We start from the raw sequence: 23,995 nt of genomic DNA, 5'->3' as shown, positions 1-23,995 counted from the left end.
TGATGTGATGACGAATACCACTCAGTCCATGATACGAAGGTTGGAGCAATTCGAACACTTTCTGTAAACTGACGTTCATGCTACCTTTGTGACCCTGTTGACCTTCAAAGAACTTACACATCATTGGATTCGTCTCGATAGCCGCTATCATAAAATAAGTACCAAACTGTAGCATGTTATTTAAAAAAACAAAATTGACCTTCATATCTCTGACACGTTTCCACCAAGCAACAAAAACCATCGTCATATTATCGCCCCCATCGTCCCATGCACCCTTTGTCCCACAAACGTTTCAGATTCTATCACACTTTTCAAGTTATTCTTGGTGGCTATAGTTAGCTACTCACACTGTAGACACTCGACCGCGCAAATGTGTCGTGGGGAGGTGAGTGTAGGAAGGGTCGGGGGATGACCCCGAGAGTGTTCTCTGCATTTCTGCACCGTGCCAACAGCAGAAGGGGATCTGAACTTGGTACCTCATAGTCTGGGACAGTATTAGAAAGTCGGCACAGAGCATTTTAGTAATATGGCCTGCCCTTCTGCTGCTAATGGCCTGCTGCACTGGTGTAAAGAATAAAGCTGTTAGGGTGGCGGTATGACCAGGACAGTGTCAGAAGGATCGGCGACCTGTGAGGTTAACTGACGATGACTACCATCGTGAAGGTGTGGCTATGTTGAGGTGTATAACTCTGGCGGACCTCATACTATACGCTCCTCCTCTACGATAACGACGCTGCAGGTACCAAAAGACTTATAAGAACGTGTAGAGTGCGAATCGTCAAACCCGCAACACAGTCAACACACGGGAGCACATTAAAAAGTGATCGCTTCGACAGCTCGCTTGAAACTGCCGTGTGGGATTCTCAAGTATGCATGACAGCAAATTTTTTCGTAATCCAGAATAGTGGGATCCACAATGGACTGAAAAATCGGCCATTGATTAACGGAGATATTACAAACAAATAGCTCTTAATTTCAACCCAGTCTCCACTGAATTTAGACGCTTAAGAAAAAGGGAAGTTATTTCTCAAACACAAAGCTTACATTTTCTGTTCGATAACCCCATCACCTCTGTTCATCTACGTATACATCTGCATCCATACTCTGCAAACCACTTTGAAGTGCATGGCAGAGGGTACCTCCTAATTTATCAGTTATCAGGGCTTCTTCACATTCCAGTCACATATGGAGCTTGAGCATGATTGTTTAAATTACCTCTGTGCGTCCTGTAATTCAGCTAATTTCATCCTCACGACACCAGTGAGAGCGACAAGTGGTGGGTTGTAGTATATTGCTAGACTCGAGGTGTAAAACAGGTTCTTGAAACTTTCACAGTGGGCTTTATCGGAATAGTTTCCGTCTATCTTCAAAGTGTGCCAGTTCAGTTTCTTCATGGATCAAAGAAGTATTGAATGTTCGTGTTGCTCTTCTCTACGTCTTTACAATATCTGCTGCCAGTACTATTTAATACGGTTCCTACACACTAGAGCAATATTCTCGGTATCGTCACATGAGACGATTGCAAACACTCATCTCTGTGGACTGATCCCATCACGCTAGTATTCTACCAATGAACCGAAGCCTTGCACCTATCTTATCTCCAACTGAGAGCACATGATCGTTCCGTTTGATGTCCCAAATTGTAACACCCAGAGATATGAATGAATTAACTGGTACCAGCTGTACTCTTCCATTGGTGACTATAATTTAATTTATCAAGATCCTACTCAATATTTGTGCAGAATTCTTCAGATAGTACTTCATTATAGATAACTGCATCATCCACGAGAATTCTAAAACTATTAAATTGCTGGAGGACGATTAATATATAACAGAACCTGCGAGTCCCAATACACTTACATTGTCCACACCAATTTCTCTGCATTGAAGGTAACACGCTGAGTCCTCCCTACCAAATAAATCCTCAGTTAAGCCACAAATTTCGCATCATACGCCATATGATCTTACTTTTGGTAATAAGTGTGGTTATGGTAGTGAGTCAAATGATTTTATCGAAAATCCGAAATTACTGCATTTATCTTACTGTCTTGATTATGGCTTTAAGGATGTCATAAAGGAAATGTCACTATTTTCGAAATCCATACTGACCGGCAATGAGGTCCTTCTGTTCAAGGAACCTCATTACGTTTGAGCTCAGAATATGTTCAAGATTCCTATAGCAAATGAATGACAAGGATATTATACGGTAGATTTGTGAATGACTCCTGCTGCCCCTCTACTTGATGGGTCCTCGGACTTCTCCCAACTACTGGACACTGTTATTTGTGATAGAGATTTACAATTTATTATTGTGTTATTTGTACGAGGATTTTGGTTAAGAGGGGGGCTAACTTAGTCGCAAATTCTGTGTAGGATCTGATAGAGATTCCATCAGGTTCTGGAGCCTTGTTAAATTTCAGCTGTTTCTCAACACTAGTGACACTAATTCTACATCTATATCTGTCATCGTCACAAATTGGAGTAATGCCCCACAGTACTATCTCTAAAGAAATATTTCGGAAAACTAAGTCAGAGTTTCTGATTTTGTTTTGCTATTCTTAATTGCTGTCATTACCCAGTCTACGAGTGTCTGAACACTAACTTTGGTACCAGCTTTACATAGTACCGGAATTTCCTTGGTTTTGTGAAAGTTTCTTCCTATTCTATTACAATAGTCTTAGAAGGAATCAAATTATGAAAAATCCAGGATGGAATGTGACAATATTACGAAAAGGAAACTTGCAACTCACCATAGTTCGGATATGCTGAGTTGCCAATAAGGCCTTTGTCAAAAATAGACGACAGACATGCATACACGTATACCCCCCCCACACACACATACACACGTACACACACACAAACGCGCGTGGAAACGCAAGAGCAAACGCAACTCACACACACGACTGCAGTCTCAGGCAACTGAAGCCACATTGTGACCAGCACCACGAGTGCATGGTGGGAGTGGCGACTGGATGTGGGGAGAGGAGGAGCGGCAGGATGGTGGGGTGGTGGACAGTGAAGTGCTACAGGTTAGACAGAGGGCAGCAGAAGGGTGTGGAGGGAGGGGAAGTAGGAGAAAAGTAGAGAAATATAAAGACTGGCGTGATGGTGGCATGATGGCTGGGTTGTGTTGGAATGGGGACAGGGCACCTTGCTGGATGGGTGAGGGCAGTGACTAACAAAGGAGGACACCAGGCAGGTTGTGGGAACCTTTGTTAGTCACTGTCTTCACTCATCCATCCCCTTCCCTGTTCCCATCCAGCACTACATAACCGTCATTCCACCACGAACGTCAGTGTTTTTTTAATTATGAGAGTCTTTTTGTTGTGCCTATTTGTGACTCAGTAGGCTTAGTAGGTTGGACGGAATTTTCTCTCATCAGCCAAATACATTTAGCGTCTTCCTACATGTAGGGCTACGTTTTGCCTAGCATTCATTGACCAGTCTCTTTTTCTTTAGATGTTTCTTTCAAATGAGACTATGGAGTGTCCCTCTTATCATGAGCTGCTTTACATACGTACCAAGTGCACAGCTGACTGTTCTTGTAAACCTGAATCACAATTTTTCTACATGTTGTTATGAAGAGCTAAATATTTCGAGTTTTGTATTCAAATAGCTCACAATTGCTTCTTTATCTTGTTTGCTGAACATATATGTACTCTACTACTTGTCTTAGTGGCCATTTGCAATGTGTAAATCAGGTTCATTGATACCGGTTTCTGTGTGAGCTTCCTCAAAGAGGTATGGTCATTTTGAAACTATCAGGTGCCACATCATGAGTGGGCCCCCAAACAGTCTGTTTTAGGTAATCATCAGACAACTCATCTAGAAATGTTTCACCAGAAGTCTTGTCTCCCCCACCCCTTACAGAACTGTCATTTAACCAGTAGATTGTTGCACAATTAACATCTATTTCAACAATGAGAGAATGACTTGGAAACTTATATAACAGTGGTTTAGCCTTCTGCATAATTTTTGGTTGCATCTGGAGTAGGTCTAGAAGTTGACAGAGGGACCTGATTCCAAATTAATTCCCACCATGATACTGAGTCTTTCCCAGAAAGCCTCACACGCAATTTATGTTTCTGTTTTGGTTGGTACAATTTGTTTGTGACCTGCGGCAAATGCCATACTATCTCAGTGTATATTTTCGATACAGGTTGAAAGTTTTATCGGTGTCTCACTGCTGTCCATTCCGCGTTTTCCCCAGCTTTCTGTACCGGGTATTATGTCAGCTGTAGTGGGGCATCTTCAAACCCTGGCACATTGATATCAGTGGTTCGGAAGTTAATCACCTGAACTAATACTCTCGTAAGTATGTGACACTTCTTTGGAACTATTACTGACACTTTCAGGTCCCTATCGTTATCTGGACTGGACGAAGAGTAGTCTAATGTAAAAACCATTGTGTACACTCCACACCCAAACGGCTACCTGAGCAGCAGCCTCTGATGTGTACCACTCACCTGACCCATTTAGGGTGTCCATGGAGTACTCAACCCCTTGATGCAAGTCCAAGAATTTTCAGGCTGCTTTGTCACAGAACCTTCGAACTCTGAGTCAGTCGTTCCATTCGATTCAGAACGTGGGATGCACGACCAGTTTTGCACTGCAGCAAATTGTGAGTCTCACTGAAATTAGATGAGGCCAGCTTTGTCAACCTTCTCTGCCATTTGAATGATCCAAGTGTGGCCACAGAGCACAGTCAGCAGCTGGTAGCGCGCTGCTCTCTCAGCGGCTGACCTAATGGCCTCTGTAGAATGCTGAATAAGGCTCCCAGCCATACACACTGAGTGCACTTAGTGTTCCCTCACATCGCTTTTTGCATTTCCCTAAGGGATACATTCACTTGCCATACATTTGAACATCCTGCTGTTAATAGATCCTATCCTTTTATGTTTGCCTCTTCTTGACACACCACATACCATGTTACTCAACAGCTGAAGTCAGTCTCACTGACTCAGTTTCGATTTCAGTGGAAGCCTGCACCTCATATTTGTAGGTTATGGTGATGAGTACCACGTGCTGACTCCTCCCCGGTCCCTGCCTCTACCGGCCATGCAGCCTAGTACTGCCACTAGCAGACTGCTCACAGCCAAGTGCATGAGCGGTGACAGATCGTGTACCTCATGTAGAAGTGACAGCAGGATATGAAAGTGTGAGGTACTTGTGGTATATCGGATACATGACTGTTGGTAACTCTCCCGAAACACCCACGCACAGCAGCTTGCAGGCGGCTGATCTTAGCCTATGAACGTCGGCTTACTATTCCCACGTTCGAGGAGAGTGTTCATAGTAGGGCTGCAGTGTGGCTGGTGTAATGTCTTACAGAATAGTAAACAAGTGTCATTAAATTAAGCCTAGAGAATCATTTTTATACTCTGGATCAGTTAAGCTCCAAGTATGACGAGTTACCGTTAATATCTGAAGCAGTCCGTACTGAAATCGATGTTTCCTTTACAGCCTCAGTATCACCTTCTATGAACGCTACTAATCTCCTGAATTTTTTTAGAGACTGTAGTCGAAAACCAAATCAAGATAATAAAATACTTTGCGATGAATGCAGGCAATGGAACACGACATGCAACTTACAACAAGCGCTACAAAAGCACTGATTTTCTACGACATACGTAATTCTCATCACTGGTAATTTATTAAAATTCTCAAAAATTTATATTTATTCACGTTGATATACAATGAATGATGGGATAAACGTGTCATTGAATGAGATTGCTACTCCTGAATTTTTATAGAGGATAAATGCTGCTCGTAACGGATGCTATAGCACAAAATTCGTTTCTCATGGCACACAGCGTACGAAAATACGGAATATAGTGCGACACAAACACGTATTTTGATACAGTTAACACGAATAACTTGTTTAAAATTGATATGAAGTGTTAGGACGTGACTTTTAGAGGTGAATTTATCTGACACATTTGGTTTTACTCGGACACGAAGGAAATAGCGGAAGTTGGCTTGTATACGAAATTATGATTAAGTAGCCAAGGGAACTACCGGATTCTCCATTTTGCTGGTTTCGTGTCACATTTGGTACTTGCGTGTGAAAGATGAAGTCTGCAACATCAGTACGTCTCTAAAAAAAAAAAAAGAAAAGACGTACAGTTTGCAGCGTAATGCAACTAAAGGCGCGTTGGTAACCCTCTTTGAAAACTTTACTATTACCTTCCGTAGACAGATTGCTTTTATCACTGTAAGGGCCTATGGAAGATACTAGGTGATTTTTTTCTACGATGTACAAACACTAGGGGTTGATCAATGAGATGATAACGAACAAACATGTTCTAATGATGTCCAGAAACGCATGGTTCCCATGACAGAGACCATTTATTTAATCATACTTTGTTACAGAAGCTGCAGTGCAATACCACGCAGCCATACTTTAGAATGCATTTTTTCCTCCTAGAGGGTCGTACTGTTTCTCGCACGTCATGACCTAACATGCAGGAAATCATGAAGGACGTATCCGAAATGAAGAGACACTAGACATGGAAAAAAATGTGATTAAAACTGTCAGTACCAGGCAATGGACCGGCCTGTACGGGGTAAGCCAGACGACCGTGTAGAACATTCTCCATGACGATTGTTACTACCCTTATCAGTTAGAGCGTGTGAAGGGGTTACTAGCGACAGACTTTCCACGTCGGCAGCAGTTTTGTCGTTGGTTGCTTCACCAGGGAACCATGATTGCAGGATTTGTGTCATCCATCCTATACACCGATGAGGCCAGCCTTACGTGGAGTGGCATCTTCAACTTTCATAACAGTCATCGGTGGGATAGTATGCAGAACCCCTGTGGTACGCTGACAGCGAATCATCAGCATCGGAGCAGCCGGAATGGGTGGGCTGGGATAATTTGCGACCGTATTTTGGGACCAGTTTTCCTTCCACGTCACCTAACAGAGGGGAACTACCGGCGTTTCTTACGGGCGTCTTGCTGTAAGAAGTGCCATTGATTATTCTAACGGTTATCTTATGATGGTGCTCCAGCCCACTTCGCCATTAACGTCCGGATGCATCTCAAACGTGTCTTCCCAGGTTGAAGGATCGGACGAGAGGGTCCAGTTGCATGGCCTGCTCGTTCACTGCATCTCAACCCGTGCGATTTCTGGTTATGGGGCCACCTCAGAAGTACCGTGTACACAGGGGACATTGCAGATGTGGAGACACTGGAGCAGCGTATTCATCCTGCCTATGACGCTGTTCGTATGCAGCCTGGCCGATTTGAACGTGACAGACGGAGCACGCTACTGCGCGTATACACGCATGCGTTGAGGCACACGGAAACCATTTTCATTACGTGCTGTACCTGTCGCTGCGTGGTACAGCGAGTATTAGACCGCAGTCTTTGTAACACTGTATGAATAATTTGTGTCTGGTGTGGAAACCATGCGTTTCCAAACATAAATTCATTAGACCTTTTTGTTCCGTATCCTCTCATCGACCTATCCCTAGAGTCTGTATACGGTGGTAAAAACCATCCTGTATAAGCTACGTGATGACTAAATGGCATTCGAACTGGAGCTTTCTAGAACACCAAAAGCGATGATACACTGATACCCCATGGATGTTGCGAAGTTCGCTCGCAGTACCCTTATGTCTGCAACGTGACACAAAGCAGATACCCGAACAAGGTCACTCCGGCGTATACCACGCGTGTTATGCTACTGGCAAAGCAGTAGCGTGCGACGTACGTATTGCCTGTCATCCAGGAGCAATGAACAGTACTGAATACAAGTTTGTGTGACGCTTGGACGAGACAGCATTCTGAACAAATGAGATATCACATTATTAAAATGAAATTAGTGCACAATTATTTTACATCATCTATCGCTGTTTTAAAAGTAAAAGCTCGATATACTCAAGTAGCAATCCACTGTGTTTGAATATGACCGCCGCCCCACGGCGCCTTCGTGGACGTCTCAGACCACCAGATAAGGCTGCCGTGATTAAATAAAATAGCACCAAATGAACCCCGTGGGCCATGAGGTGTTTTTAGTTGTAACGGATCAAACACTTACCTGAGTTGTCGGTTGTTAAAGTATGCAAGGTGACTCCGGTATAGGATTCTGAAAAAGAAATTCGCAAAAATCTCAATAAAAAAATTAAACTTATTGTTCATTATTTCACAATAAATTGTTATCCATTATCATACTCAGACTCTTATGAATCGAACAAAGTAAAATTTTTACCTGTAACAGGAACTGGGTGACAGAAGCCAGTAAATATGGCCACCGCCACAAAAATGCGGATGAACCAACTAAAGCTTCTGCAGAACATGGTGGAAGGACGAAGGTGTCGAGCCAAGTAAGGAACTTTTCTCTCAAAATAACTTCACCAAACTTGCAGTCTGCTGAACAACCTGAAATTTTACGAACAAGTGTAACCACAAAACACATTTTTTTGTCACTACCTGTCTAGTAAATAAAGTAGCGTAAATTAAATTGAATCACACCATTTTACAAGGTGGATGCCACTCCGTTGTTCCGAATATACAGTGTGATTCACGAAGAGATGCAAATATTTTAATATGTTATTCTACAAGTGAAACTAAAGAAAAAAGTTCAAGTAAACATAGATCCGTAAAATGCTTAGTTACCAAGTTACGGCTAATAAACGATTTTGCCTGAACTTTAGCAACTTTGCTAATATGAAGCCATCGCAAAACTGAACGAGGTTACAGTAAAGCACCATTTCCATTTATTTTGTGGTTATTGGTCTGGTGAATATAATAAAACATGCCCCACATGTGTATCTGCAGTACTTTTCCAGAACATCCATAAAAGCAAATAAGTAGTTTCGTAAAATTTTTAATTTATTACTTGCCCCAATTTTGGTTTTTTTAAATTCCAGACAACTGCCTAAAGTTTTCAACAGAAGTTGCAGAGAAATTAATTATGGAAAAAATGATCGTAATAACGTTAACTGAATCTATATGAAGGTGTCAGATTATCTGCTTTTTTTAATATCATAGCAAACTTGAATTCATGTTAAACCGGAAAAAACAAAGCTCAGTGTTAAGGGAATTGTACAGTGTACATACAATTTCATAATACATTCACAATAAATGTTTAAAAATGTCTGCACTGAATTCAATGCATTTAGCTGCACGTGTATGAACAGATTTCGTTGCTCGTTTCAGTTTCCCAGGGTTGTTCTTAATTTCGTCCGTTGCGCTCACAACGCGAGCAAGCAATGCCTCACGTCTATTGACTCTGTCCTCATAAACTATGTCTTCACTCATCCCCATACACAAAAATGCATTGGTGTTAAATCGGTCGATCTGAGTGGCCACAGACGTGTAGCACTTCGACCAATCTATTTCTGGGGAAAATGTTCATCTAAATGTGTAGTGACGGGTTGGTGGAATGTGGAGGCGCGCGGTCATGTTGGAAATGCATTTGCAGTCGCGTAGCAAGTGGAAGATCTTCGAGCATGCGGAGCATTTCTCCTTGAAGGAATTGTAAGTACTTCTCGCCAGTTAGACGTCCTGGGAAAATCTTTTATTAGATTCACCATATCAATAACAACAAAATGAATGGAAACGGTGCTTTATTTTAAACTTGTACAGTTTCGCGATGGCTTTATTTTAGCTAAGTAGCTAAATTTCAGGCAAAATCTTTTGTTAGCCGTAACTCCGTAACTAAACTTTTGCGTATCTCTGTTTATATGAACTTTTTTCTTTAGTTTTACTAGTAGAATAACATATTAAAATACCTGCATATCCTTGTAAATCAATCTGTATACTGGCTGATCAGCTGAACTGTTTATTTCAAAAACTTTTGAAAGCATTTAAGAGATCTTTATGATGTTTGCACCTGATTAAATGAGAGAGACTGCTGTATGAGCGACGTATAGTCCATTGTCATACTCATATTCATTGCAGGAGACGGGGATGAACTTCTCTTTTTCAAATGAAACTATAGTACACTACTGGCATTTAAATTGCTACACCAAGAAGAAATGCAAATGCTAAACGGGTATTCATTGGACAAATGTATTATACTAGAACTGACATGTGATTACATTTTCACGCAATTTGGGTGCATAGATCCTGAGAAATCAGTACCCAGAACAACCACCTATGGTCGTAATAACGGCCTTGATACGCCTGGGCATTGAGTCAAACAGAGCTTGGATGGCGTGCACAGGAAGAGCTGCCCATGCAGCTTCAACACGATACCACAGTTCATCAAGAGTAGTGACTGGCGTATTGTGACGAGCCAGTTGCTCGGCCACCATTGACCAGACGTTTTCAATTGGTGAGAGATCAGGAGAATGTGCTGGTCAGTTCAGCAGTCGAACATTTTCTGTATCCAGAAAGACCCGTACAGGACCTGCAACATGCGGTCGTGTATTATCCTGCTGAAATGTAGTGTTTCGCAGGGATCGAATGAAGGGTAGAGCCACGGGTCGTAACACACCTGAAATGTAACGTCCACTCTTCAAAGTGCCCTCAGTGCGAACAAGAGGTGACCAAGACGTGTAAGCAATGGCACCCCATACCATCACGCCAGGTCATACGCCAGTATGATGATGACGAATACACGCATCCAATGTGCGTTCACCGCGATGTCGCCAAACACGGATGCGACCATCATGATGCTCTAAACAGAACCTGGATTCATCAGAACAAATGACGTTTTGCCATTCGCGCAGCCAGGTTCGTCGATGAGTATACCATAGCAGGCGGTCCTGTCTGTGATGCAGCGCTAAGGGTAACCGCAGCCATGGTATCCGAGCTAATAGTCCATGCTGCTGCTAACGTCGTCGAACTGTTCGTGCAGATAGTTGTTGTCTTGCAAAAGTAGCCATCTATTGACTCAGGGATCGAGACATGGCTGCACGATACGTTACAGCCGTGCGGATAAGATGCTTGTCATCTGGACTGCTAGTGATACGAGGCCGTTGGGATCCAGCACGGCCTTTCGTATTACCCTCCTGAACCCACCGATTCCATAGTCATTGGATGTCGACCAACGCGAGCAGCAATGTCGCGATATGATAAACCTCAATCGCGATAGGTTGCAATCCGGCCTTTATAAAAGGTCGGAAACGTGATGGTACGCATCTCTCCTCCTTACACGAGGCATCACAACAACGTTTCACCAGGCAACGCCGGTCAACTGCTGTTTGTGTATGAGAAATCGGTTGGAAACTTTTCTCATGTCAGCACGTTGTAGGTGTCGCCACCGGCGCCAACTTTGTGTGAATGCTCTGAATAGCTAATCATTTGCATATCACAGCATCCTCTTCCTGTCGGTTAAATTTCGCCTCTGTAGCACGTCATCTTAGCTGTGTAGCAACTTAATGGGCGGTAGTGTGCGTGTCAATACGTGGTGTCTACTGTGCAGAGGGGGGGGGGGGGGAGGATGGGGGGTTGGGGGGTTGTTGTGAGGGAGGATGCCAGACGGCGAGGTCGGAGGGGGAAGGAAGTCGGCCGTGCCCTTTCAAAAGAGCCATCCCGGCATTTGCCTGGAGTGATTTAGGGAAATCACGGAAAACCAAAATCAGGCTGGCTGGACGCGGGGTTGAAGCGTCGTCCTCCTGAATGCGACTCCGGTGTGCTGAACACTGCGCCACCTCGGTCGGTCTAGGATGTGGGCGTGTCTCGCCTACAGCAGTGGCGTTAGCCGGCTAGACGAGCCTTGGGCGGGTAAGGCCTCTCCAGCGGGTACTTCCGAGTGTGGTGCTTGGGGAAACTGCTCTCTAACAAACGAATTCTGTATGAAAAAGTATAATACCATTTCAAAATCATCATAACTATAATGCTATTTAAGATATGTGCGTGAACAACATACTGAAGGAAAGAGCAAACTCTCGAGCTTTACATGGTTCCCGCTTGTTTGCAGGGGTGAGCGCCCACCTTAGTTGTAGTAAAAATGGTGTCTGGACAACCGAAAGCGTTTCGTGTTTTACGTTTTGCGCAGTGCGGTTCAGTAATAACCGTTGAACGTGACTTTCGTACTAGGTATGGTGTGGATCCTCCTACAGCACAGAGCATTAGACGGTGGCATGAACAATCCGTAGAAACAGGTTCTTTGTGTAAAGGCAAATCGCCGGGCCATCCCCGTGTGTCTGACACAGACATCGAACGCATTCGCCATAGTTTCACAAGGAGTCGTCAGAAATCCGTTCGCCGTGCAGCTCGACAGTTCAACGTGCCCCCGATGTCCATCTGGCGTGTGTTGCTTCGACGTTTACACACGAAACAATACAAAATTCAGCTAATACAAGCTTTTAGTGAAGGTGACAAACATAAACGTTTGGAGTTCTGTAATTTCGCTCTTGGGAAGATGGAGAATGACAGTTTTCTGCCACGCTTAGTGTTTAGTGACGAGCCAAGATTCCACTTCAATGGAACCGCCATAATGTGAGAATATGGAGTACGGAACAATCACATGAAGTTGTACAACATGAGAGCGACTCTCCAAAATTGGATGTGTTTTGTGCACTTTCACGGTAAAAGGTGTACGGCCCATTTTTTCCTTTTTCTTTTTTTTTTGCCGAGGTTACTGTTACAGGAAGTACATATCTCGATATTCTTGAGAACGTTCCTATCCCACAATTGGAGACTGATTCGAAGGATTCCATTTACCAACAGGGTGGGGCACCGCCACACTGGCATCTGGAAGTGCGGGAATTTTTAAATCAAAGGATTACTGAACGATGGATCGTTCACATTGTACCAAATGTTTCAGCCTTACATAACTGGCACCCAACGTCACCAGACCTGACTCTTTATGATTGTTTCTTGCGAAGGTCTATGAAAAACTCTGTTAACGTGCCTCCATTACCAACAACAGTGAACGAACTGAGAAATCTCATAACAGCAGTTGCGGAAGCTGTAACTCAAGACATGCTCGCTGTAGTATGGGAACAATCTGAATACGGCATTGACATTTGCCGTACGTCTCAAGGCCGGCATATTGAAGAACTATGAGAAGGTATGAAAAAAAAATTTGAATTTCCCGTTCATAAAAAAACAAAATCAATTGTATTTGTTTATTAGTTTCAGAAGCATAGGTATGCCGTATAGGATGATTATTTTTGATGCTGCCTGTATAGTGCCGGCAACTGACAGTGGCTCGAAACGCGACACTCTCCTAAACACCATATCATGAAACCGAGGATATGAGAGAGATTTTCGTGAAGAAATGACCTCACCGCAACATGGATCACAATTTTGCGATATTTATTGCAACATTTACGAATGCTTTTGATTACGAATATTGCGATAGGCCTTTCATAATTAATAACTAGCTCGCTCTTCGAGGTGTCGTACCATATATGGTGTCAAATCAAAGCTAAGGACGGTCATAAACACTAAAAAAAGTCTGATTTCATTTATGTAACTCGCTCTGTCTTCTAGCAGCACGATTGTGTAAATGTGACAATATTCTGAATTAGCCACAGTTGAACGAAATAGGATAGTAGTTTAAGTTACTCAGTTGCATAGGTAATCATAATCGATGATGAATACCATACTTAATGTTGAATACCATTTCATACTAGGTTTATTCATAAATGCAAATCGGCGTTAGTAAAATGTGCACTTCAAGTTTTAAAGAAGAAATGAACAGATGGCAGATTAATACTCCTTTTACATTAGTGACACATTAATCGTATATATTTAAGTAGCACAATTCTTGAGAGTACTGAACAACGTACCTAAATATGATTTACATTATTCTTAATATATTAGGTAATACCACACAGCTAATGTTTTGAGTGGTCACTAAATGATTGTGATAACTTTGAGATTATTTTGAATTTAATGATTTGGAATTTAATGTAAAGTACGTTTGAGGGACAGCCTTAAATATGAATATTTCTCAGTGTTAATCGTCGGGTCAGTGTTGGGCGATGCCACAGAGAATTTCGGCAGCTTCCTGTCTCGGAGTGTCGTTCCGCTGATCTCACGAGAGGTAGATCTGAACAGTGATCTGGTCGGCGAGTTAACGTGAACTGTTTGTGGGTGCAGAGCGCTGGACTTCCCTTAATTTACTGAGCTCTGCCCCACACTTTTACTTCGTCCAGGATTTGGAATACTCTAAATAAAGTTTCGATGATTTATTTTGGAGAACTTGTTGTAACTTTAGCTTCGTACTAGTGAGAATCAAGGCTGAAATGAAATTACAGGGTGAATATTATTGAAGTGAATGAAATAAAATCGCCATAACGTGTCAACGGTTTGCGTTAGGACGTTAAAACTACGCGGTTAGCCATGGGGCATGATGGGAATTAATATCCGCATGCGTTTGGTTTGCTTTAGTGACAAAGCCCGGTTTAATTTGCATGGGTTCGTCGATAAGCTAAACAAGCGCATTTGCGGGACTGAGAATCCGTACTCCGCGATCGAGATATCTCTCCATCCTCAACGGGTCACGTAGTAATCGGTGCGATATTTCTTGATGGCACGGTGACTACCGAAAGGTACGTGAAGGTTTTCGAAAATGATGTCGTCCCCATTATCCAAAATCACCCTGATATCAACAAGATGTGGTTCAAGCGAGACGGAGCTCGACAGCATCGAAGCAGGAGAGTGTCTGATGTCCTGAACAAACACTCTGGCGACCGTATTCTGGATCTTGGGTACCCAGAGGCCCCCGGCCTGAGCCTTGATTGACTGCCATAGTCTCCGGATATGAACACATGTGACTCCTCATTGTGCGGCTATATTAAATATAAGGTGTACAGCAATAACCCCAAGACCACTGCTTAACTGAAAACAACCATTCAGCATCGAAGTTCCGACGCTTCAGCGGGCCGTGTAGAATTTCGCTATTCGTGGGCACCACATCATCGCCAATGATGGCAGACATAACGAACGTCTCATAACCTAAAGTCGAATATCTGTAGTGAAATTTACGTGTTAAGTAAAGGGAGTGCACGCCCGACAGTTTATGACTAATTTGCGATTTTCTCCATACAGTTGAATAATTGTCACAGTGTAGATTACTTTGCTATAGCTGATGTTATTGGTGGCATGTGAGCAGTGAACGATGTTTTGCATTGTGTTTAGTAAAGAGTCAAAATTTCTTGAAATGTTTGCACATAGGTTTGATAATTACTGTTTTGAGAGAAAGGAAATCTGCAAACATATGTTCTGCGTTTACGCTGTACTTCTGCTCTTTATTTATAATTGTTTGTTAATGACTTTGCTTTGAATCCACACTGAAGTGAGATCAACATTCACAGATATTTCAGTAATATCAATAAATATTTATGAATGTTGACCTATAATCGGATTGTGTTGGTGAATTTCATTAGCCCTAGGGTTTTGATTGTTCAGTCCATTTCTCAATAATCCGCTAAATAGCCCATAAATTGCTTGAGAAATGAATCATTTCTTATCTGAGTACCGGTGCATTAAAACGCCAGTTTGTGACCAACCTCTGTGACACATAAGGAGAGCCAGCCCGTAGTGCGAGTCTGAAATTCCGGCCTTGCGACGTCCAGACACCACTGCCAGAAGACATGGAGGAGACTCATTTGCAAATAAAATTTATAGTTTAGGATTTATCTCCTTTGAAAACCGAACCGAAAGTTTTGTTATACGTAAATTCGCAAATTCATTTGACAGTAGCGTAATACGAAGTTTTCTACTCACAGTACAGAACTCTAAAATAGGACAAAGAAATTATTTAATGAAGCAATTCAACTCTACTGCTCAGCAAGTCCTGTGGACAAAAGAAAATAAGCTGTATGATTCAACGAATTGGAAAGATACATTACATCTGCTGAGTTCAAATAAAATGCTGAGTAGTTTTATCCTTCCGTTAAGTCAGTGAAAATATTGAAGTGATAAGTCCCCACATTACGGCATCGAAATGGGGGTTGACAGAGATAACCGACATACTACACTTTTTTCCAAAATTGTTTCTCTGAGGAAGATCTTACAGTGGTTCCTTATTTAGCTCGTCAAGCGAACGCCTGAATGACATATGCCGAAATAAACGTCCAATGGCCCAAAAACTACTGAAATCACTCTACAGAGGAATAGCCACTGGACCTGACAGAATGTCAATCTGTTTCTATTTAGAGTATGTGAAAGAATTTTCTCATCTTCTAGAAGCAATGTACCGTATGTCATTTCAGGAGCGAAGCGTTCCTAGATTTGGAATTGTCTCTTCTCAGTTTCTAATTGTATTGTTCTTGTTGTTGTGGTCTTCAGTCCTGAGACTGGTTTGGTGCAGCTCTCCACGCTACTCTATCCCGTGCAAGCCTCTTCACCTCCCAGTACCTACTGCAACCTACATCCTTCTGAATCTGCTTAGGGTATTCATCTCTTGCTCTCCTTCTACGATTTTTACCCTCCACGATGCCCTCCAACACTAAATTGGTGATCCCTTGATGCATAATAACATGTCCTACCAACCGATCCCTTCTTCTAGTCAAGTTGTGCCACAAACTTCTCCCAAATCCTATTCAAGACCTCCTCATTAGTTATGTGATCTACCCACCTAATTTTCAGCATTCTTCTGTAGCACCACATTTCGAAAGCTTCTATTCTCTTCTTGTCCACACTATTTATCGTCCATGTTTCACTTCCATACATGGCTACACTCCGTACAAATACTTTCAGAAACGACTTCCTGACACTTAAATCTATACTCGATGTTTACAAATTTCTCTTCTTCAGAAACGCTATCCTTCGCATTGCCGGTCTACGTTTTATATTCTCTCTACTTTGACCATCATCAGTTATTTTGCTCCCCAAATAGCAAAACTCCTTTACTACTTTAAGTGTCTCACTTCCTAATCTAATTCCCTCAGCATCACCCGACTTCATTCGACTACATTCCATTATCCTCGTTTTGCTATTGTTGATGTTCACCTTATATCCTCCTTTCAAGACACTATCCATTCCGTTCAACTGCTCTTCCAAGTCTTTTGCTGTCTTTGACAGAATTACAATGTCATCGGCGAACCTCAAAGTTTTTATTTCTTCTCGATAGATTTTAATACCTACTCCAAATCTTTCTTTTGTTTCCTTCACTGCTTGCGCAATATTCAGATTGAATAACATCGGGGATAGGCTACAACCCTGTCTCACTTCCTTCCCAACCACTGCTTCCGTTTCAAGCCCCTCAACTTTTATAACTGCCATTTGGTTTCTATACAAACTGTAAATAGCCTTCAGCTCCCTATATTTTACCCCTGCCACCCTCAGAATTTGAAAGAGAATATTCCAGTCAACATTGTCAAAAGCTTTCTCTAAGTCTACAAATGCTATAAACATATTTGCCTTTCCTTCATCTAGCTTCTAAGATAAGTCGTAAGGTCAGTATTGCCTCACATCTTCCAATGTTCCTACAGAATCGAAACTGATCTTCCCCTAGGTCGGTTTCTACTAGTTTCTCCATTCGTCTGTAAAGAATTCGCGTTAGTATTTTGCTACCGTCACTTATTAAACTGACAGTTCGGTAATTTTCACATCTGTCAACACCTGCTTTCTTTGGGATTGGAATTATTATATTCTTCTTGAAGTCTGAGGGTATTTCGCCTGTCTCATACTTCTTGCTCACCAGACGGTAGAGTTTTGTCAGGACTGGCTCTCCCCAGGACGTCAGTAGCTCTAATGGAATATTGTCTGCTCCTGGGGCCTTCTTTCGACTCAGGTCTTTCAGTGCTCTGTCAAATTCTTCACGCAGTATCATATCTCCCATTTCCTCTTCATCTACATCCTCTTTCATTTCCATAATATTGTCCTCAAGTACATCGCTCTTGTATAGACCCTCTATATACTCCCTCCACCTTTCTGCTTTCCCTTCTTTGCTTAGAACTGGGTTTCCATTTGAGTTCTTAATTTTCATACAAGTGGTTCTCTTTTCTCCAAAGGTCTCTTTAATTTTCCTGTAGGCAGTATCTATCTTACCCCTAGTGAGATAAGCCTCTACATCCATACATTTATCTGCTTAGCCATTTAGCACTTCTTGTCGATCTCATTTTTGAGACGCTTGTATTCCTTTTTGCCTGCTTCATTTACTGCATTTTTATATTTTCTCTTTTCATCAATTAAAATCAATATTTGTTCTGTTACCCACGGATTTCTACTAGCCCTCGTCTTTTTACCTACTTGGTCCTCTGCTGCCTTCACTACTTCATCCCTCAAAGCTACCCATTCTTCTTCTACTGTATTTCTTTCCCCCATTCCTGTCAATTGTTCCCTTACGCTATCCCTGAAACTCTGTGCAACCTCTGGTTGTTTCAGTTTATCCAGGTCCCATCTCCTTATATTCTCACCTTTTTGCAGTTTCTTCAGTTTTAATCTACAGTTCATAACCAATTGATCGTGGTCAGAGTCCACATCTGCCCCTGGAAATGTCTTACAATTTAAAACCTGGTTACTAAATCTCTGTTTTACCTTAATGTAATCCATCTGAAATCTGCCAGTATCTCCAGGCTTCTTCCATGTATACAATCTTCTTTTAAGATTCTTGAACCAAGTGTTAGCTATGATTAAGTTGTGCTCTGTGCAAAATTCTACCAGGCGGCATCGTCTTTCATTTATTAAGCCCAATCCATATTCACCTACTACGTTTCCTTCTCTCCCTTTTCCTACAACCGAATTCCAGTCACCCATGACTATTAAATTTTCGTCTCCGTTCACTATCTGAATAATTTCTGTAATTTGTCATACATTTCTTCAATTTCTTCGTCATCTGCAGAGTTAGTTGGCATATAAACTTGTACTACTGTAGTAGGCGTGGGCTTCGTGTCTATCTTGGCCACAATAATGCGTTCACTATGCTGTTTGTAGTAGTTTACCCACATTCCTATTTTTACTCATTATTAAACCTAGTCCTGCATTACCCCTATTTGACTTAGTATTTATAACCCTGTATTCGCCTGACCAAAAGTCTTATTCCTCCTGCCACCAAACTTCACTAATTCCCACTATATCTAACTTTAACCTATCCATTTCCCTTTTTAAAGTTTCTAACTTACCTGCCCGATTAAGGGATATGACATTCCACGCTCCGATCCATACAACGCCAGTTTTCTTTCTCCTGATAATGACGTCCTCTTGAGTAGTCCCCACCCGGAGATCCGAATGGGGGACTATTTCACCTCCAGAATATTTTACCCAAGAGGACGCCATCATCATTAACCATACAGTAAAGCTGCATGCCCTCGGGAAAATTTACGGTTGTAGTTTCCCCTTGCTTTCAACCGTTCGCAGTACCAGCATAGCAAGGCTGTTTTTTTTTTTTTCAGTGTTACATGGCCTGATCAGTCAATCGTCCAGACTGTTGCCCCTGCAACTACTGAAAAGGCTGCTGCCCCTCTTCAGGAACCACGCGTTTGTCTGGCCTCTCAACAGATACCCCTCCATTGTGGTTGCACCTACGGTACGGCTATCTGTATCGCTGAGGCACGCAAGCCTCCCCACCAACGGCAAGGTCCATGGTTCATGGGGGGGAGGGGGATGGGTCTAATTGTATCAGAATTACTTCTAATTGTGTTAGAAGAAAAAAAAAGAAATGGAACGTTATCTACACCTTGTACAGAAATTAAACTGCAGTTATAAGGACATGAAACGGTAGCTTTGAAGCCTTTAGCGTACACACTTGAATCTGCACATTGAGTGTCTTGTGAAGAAACCAAGGACAAATTGAGAAAGGAAATAAAAAACTAATGGAGAGGAAATGTAAAATTTAAGGTTATCTGATGAAACTGTAATTATGTCATAAATATCAAATGATTTGAAAGATCAGTTGAACATAATGGATACAGTCCTGAAAATAGGGTGTAAAATGAGCATCAATAAAAGTGTAACAATAGTTCTGAAATGTCGTCAAATTATATGAAGTGATGACTAGAGAATTAGGCTAGGAAATGAGTAAGTAAAAGCAGCTGCTAAACTTTTTTATATGGAGAGGAAAATAATTGTTGATTGCCAATGTAGATGATATATAAAATGCTGACTGGAACATCACGAAAAGAATTACTGAAAAGAAGGAATCTATTACGATCTGATATCAATTTAAGTGCCAGTTAGTGGTATCTGTTACGAGTGCAGCCGTAATTGGAAGTGAGACGTGGAGGATGAATAGTTCAGACAAGGAGATAATGGTGCATTTTGAAATGTGGTGCAACAGGAGGACGCAGAAGATTAGATGGGTAGATTGAATAAGAAATAAACATGTAATAGCTACAAAATAAAATACAAAAATTTTATCTTGAGTGTAATCGTTCAACTGTACAATACTTCCTGTCACTGAGCATTTGTGTAGAGTCACAGATATAGAACACGCAGTATTTTCGTTGGATGAAAGGATAGACTCTTATTGTATGACTACTTCATATGGCGGATGGTCATGTATATATTTCAGAAAAGGATCAGAATTCGAAGCAAGACATGAGCTTAGCACGACAAGTATAGAAAAACTCTGTTACATCGGCTATTTAATGGACAGGATCTCATAACGCTAAGAAATTAAACAATATGTATGTGTTTGTCTCGATCTCTTGGTGATAGTGTGGACATTTTCCTCAATAAATTAACAGAAGTACCGGCTAAAATCTCAAGTAGAACAGTCTACATATTGTTGTGTGAAGACATAAACATGAAGACGAGTATCACAAAAGAAACTAGTAGCATCCCCACAAACATCCTTCAGAGTTTAGGGATGTCCCAGTTGGTCAATAGTACAACAATGGCTACTACAACAAAGGCATTAGTGATTGACCATGTGGCCAAAAGTATAGACAGAGAAAAGTGTGAAATAGCTGTACAAGATCTTGGATTATTAGAGCGTTTCTATCAAATAACAGTAAAATCAGGTATGGAAAAGTCCCTAAACTGCAAACTTATGAAACATATTTATTAGAAGTCAAAGTACAAGATTTTCCAAAAGAACCAGCAAACCAAACCTGGGATGAATTGTAATGAGAAACGAATGTAAATGTAAAATCGTCTATATTCTCAACATTATTTAAATTGAATTTTCAAAAGACCTTTTGAAAAGCACCCAAATCACTAAAAATGTTTCACAAAAATAAATGGATAACAGCAGTTGTGTAGAAATCTTTCCGAATCCTTCTGTGCCTCAGTTACATTAAAAACAGTCATAATGAGCCTGATTTATTAAATCTTTATCGCATGTGGCGAAAGATTTACAAAACGTTGCTAACTGCGGCAAAAAGTCATAAGTACTCTTTTGTTGCTACAACAGCAGAGCAAGAAGCTAGTAAAACTATGCAAAACTAAAATATGAAAGGTCAAAAGGATTGGATGAAGTAACAATGTGTGTACTGAAACGCTACATAGAGAGTATACATGCTCCCTTAATACACACGACAGATGTATTCTTGACATCAGGGAAATTTCCAGAATGTTTAAAACAGGCAGGAGTTGCACCCCTGCTAAAGAGAGGTAAGCAGGCAGTATAGAAAATTAGTGGCCCATTACGCTGTTATGACCATTCTGGAAAATAGGAACATTTATGAAAGACAGATTATTGAGTTACTGGAATAAATACAACATTTTAAGTGAATAATTGTTTGATTCTCGAAGTAGTATGAGTATAGAATGAGCCATAGTGTAATTCATAACTTAATACTCTTGACAAAGATAAGTGTGTCACACGTAGTTTTTAGATGATTCGATTGCTTTTGATACTGTTGACCATAACATTCTACTAAATAAGGTAGAAACATTAGTGATAAGAGCAGTAGCTAGTGACTGGTTCTGACCATACCTATCACACAGGGTAAAAATTATACAGATAACACATACCTCAAATAAGTCTAAGGTCTTAGTAAAGCATTTATCAGAGTCAGAACATATTAATACAAGATTGCCTGAGGGTAGCATTTTAGGAACAATACTCTTCCTGATATACATCGAAGGCTCTCCCACTAGTGACAGTCACGGAGAAATAATATCTTTGCTGATCTCTGAGAAAAGTAGGGATCTCCTTGTAGAGGAATCAAACAAGACCCTCAAGGAGTTTTACAATCGGAAAATGAGCAATAATGTGACACTGAACATAAAGAGAACAAACTTCATGAATTTCAGTTTGAAGAGGGAAAGTAATCCTATTCATTTAAATGTAGTGGCACCTCTGTAGACAATGTAGCAAATGAAAAACTTCTAGGGATGAATACTGAATCTCAGTTGAACAGCGAAAGGTACTTGCTAGGTGATGTATTCAGCATGCTATTCCCTTAGAGACCCGCCGTCATTATACACTAAAGCACCAAAGAAACTGGTATAGGCATGCGCATTCAAATACAGAGATACTTAAACAGGCAGAATACAGAGCTGTGGTCGTCAACGCCTACATAAGACAACAAGTGTCTGACGCAGTTTTTACATCGGTTACTAATGCTACAATGGCACTTCGTCAAGATTCAAGTGAGTTTGAACGTGAAGTTACAGTCGGCGCACGAGGGATGGGACACAGCATCTCCGAGGCAGCGATGAAGTCGGGATTTTCCAGTACGACGATTTCACGAGCCTACTGTGAATACCGTGAGACCAGTAAAACATCAAATATGCTACATCGCTGCGGCCGGAACAAGATCCTGGAAGAATGGGACCAATGATGACTGAATAGAATCGTTCATCTTGACAGAAGTGCAACCATTCCCCAAATTTCTGCAGATTTCAATGCTGGGCCATCAACAAATGTCAGTGAGCGAACCATTCAAGAAACGTGATTGACACGGCCTTTCGGAGCCGAAGGCTCGCTTGTGTAACCTTGATGACTGCACAACACAAAGATTTTCGTCTCGCCTGGGCCTCTCAATACCGAAATTGTGTTACTGACGACTGTAAACTTGTAGCCTGGTTGGGTGAGTCTCGTTTCAAATTGTATCGAGAGGACGGACGAGTACGATTATGGAGACAAGCTCATGAATCCATGGACCCGACATTTCAGCAGGGGACTGTTATAGCCCGTGCAGGCTCTGTAATAGTGTGGGGCATGTGCAGTTGGAGTGATATTGGACCCCTCATGTGTCTACATCCGACTCTAACAGGTGACATGTGCATAAGAATCCTGTCTGCTCACCTACATCGATTCATGTCCGTTGTGCATTCTTACGGGGTTGGCCTATTCCAGCAGGACTATTCCAGATAGGAACATTATTGAGCATATCTGGAATGCCTTGCAACGTGGTGTTTAGAAGAGATCACCAAACTTTCGTACTCTTACCGATTTAAGGAGAGCCTTGCAGGATTCATGGTGTCTATCCCCTTTAGCACTACTTCAGACGTCGTGTTGCGGCACTTCTGCGCACTCGAGGGAGCCCTGCACGTTACCAGTTTCTTCGACTCTTCAGTGTATAACAGCCAGCATCTTTTATTTACATACTGTTCATATGTACTCTCAATTCTTGATTATAATATTCTCTTCTGGAAATCAAATGTACAAAATACGAACACATTTTTCAAACTGCATAAAAGTGCCATAACATCATTAACCAAGCGTAGTACTCGAGATGATTGCAAAGATCTGTTCAAAACGCTGGGGTTTTAAGTGCACCGTGTGTGTACATTTACAAACCAGTTGTACACATCAAAGGTGAAATTCGCTTTTACTGCCCGAAGAGGTGGAACAAGGTGAAGACGGAACTTACTTTAGCAAGAAAAAATAAGCATAATTTTAAGTAAAGGAATAAAACTGCACACTAAGTTTCCAAAGGAGATTACGGAAATTGCTTGCTCAATATACAGATTGAATAACATTGGGGATAGGCTACAACCCTGTCTCACTCCCTTCCCAACCACTGCTTCCCTTTCATGGTCTTCAAGTCTTACAACTGCCATCTGGTTTCTGTACCAATTGTAAATAGCCTTTCGCTATTCTACCCCTGCCCCCTTCAGTATTTGAAAGAGAATATTCCAATCAACTTTGTCAAAAGCATTCTCTAAGTCTACGAATGCTAGAAACGTAGATTTGCCTTTCCTTAATCTATCTTCTAATATAAGTGTAGGGTCAGTATTGCCTCACGTGTT

At 41.6% G+C, this 23,995-nt stretch overlaps 1 protein-coding gene across 3 annotated transcripts in view; it reads right to left on the bottom strand.

Moving 5' to 3' along the window:
- The window catches only part of LOC124554057 (ankyrin-3-like), a 95,174-nt gene that overhangs the window by 65,654 nt on the left and 5,525 nt on the right, over positions 1-23,995 (bottom strand). For all 3 annotated transcript variants that reach the window (XM_047128097.1, XM_047128098.1, XM_047128099.1), the window contains exons 2-3: positions 8,214-8,383; positions 8,043-8,090 (exon numbers count right to left, since the gene is read on the bottom strand). In XM_047128097.1, coding sequence (XP_046984053.1) covers positions 8,043-8,090; positions 8,214-8,301 — 136 coding nt within the window. In that variant the 5' untranslated portion in view covers positions 8,302-8,383. The remainder of the gene's footprint in view (positions 1-8,042; positions 8,091-8,213; positions 8,384-23,995) is intronic.

The sequence above is a fragment of the Schistocerca americana genome, chromosome 11, assembly GCF_021461395.2.
Source record: "Schistocerca americana isolate TAMUIC-IGC-003095 chromosome 11, iqSchAmer2.1, whole genome shotgun sequence".
Lineage (NCBI taxonomy): Eukaryota > Metazoa > Arthropoda > Insecta > Orthoptera > Acrididae > Schistocerca > Schistocerca americana.
This window is presented reverse-complemented; position numbering and strand designations above follow the sequence as displayed.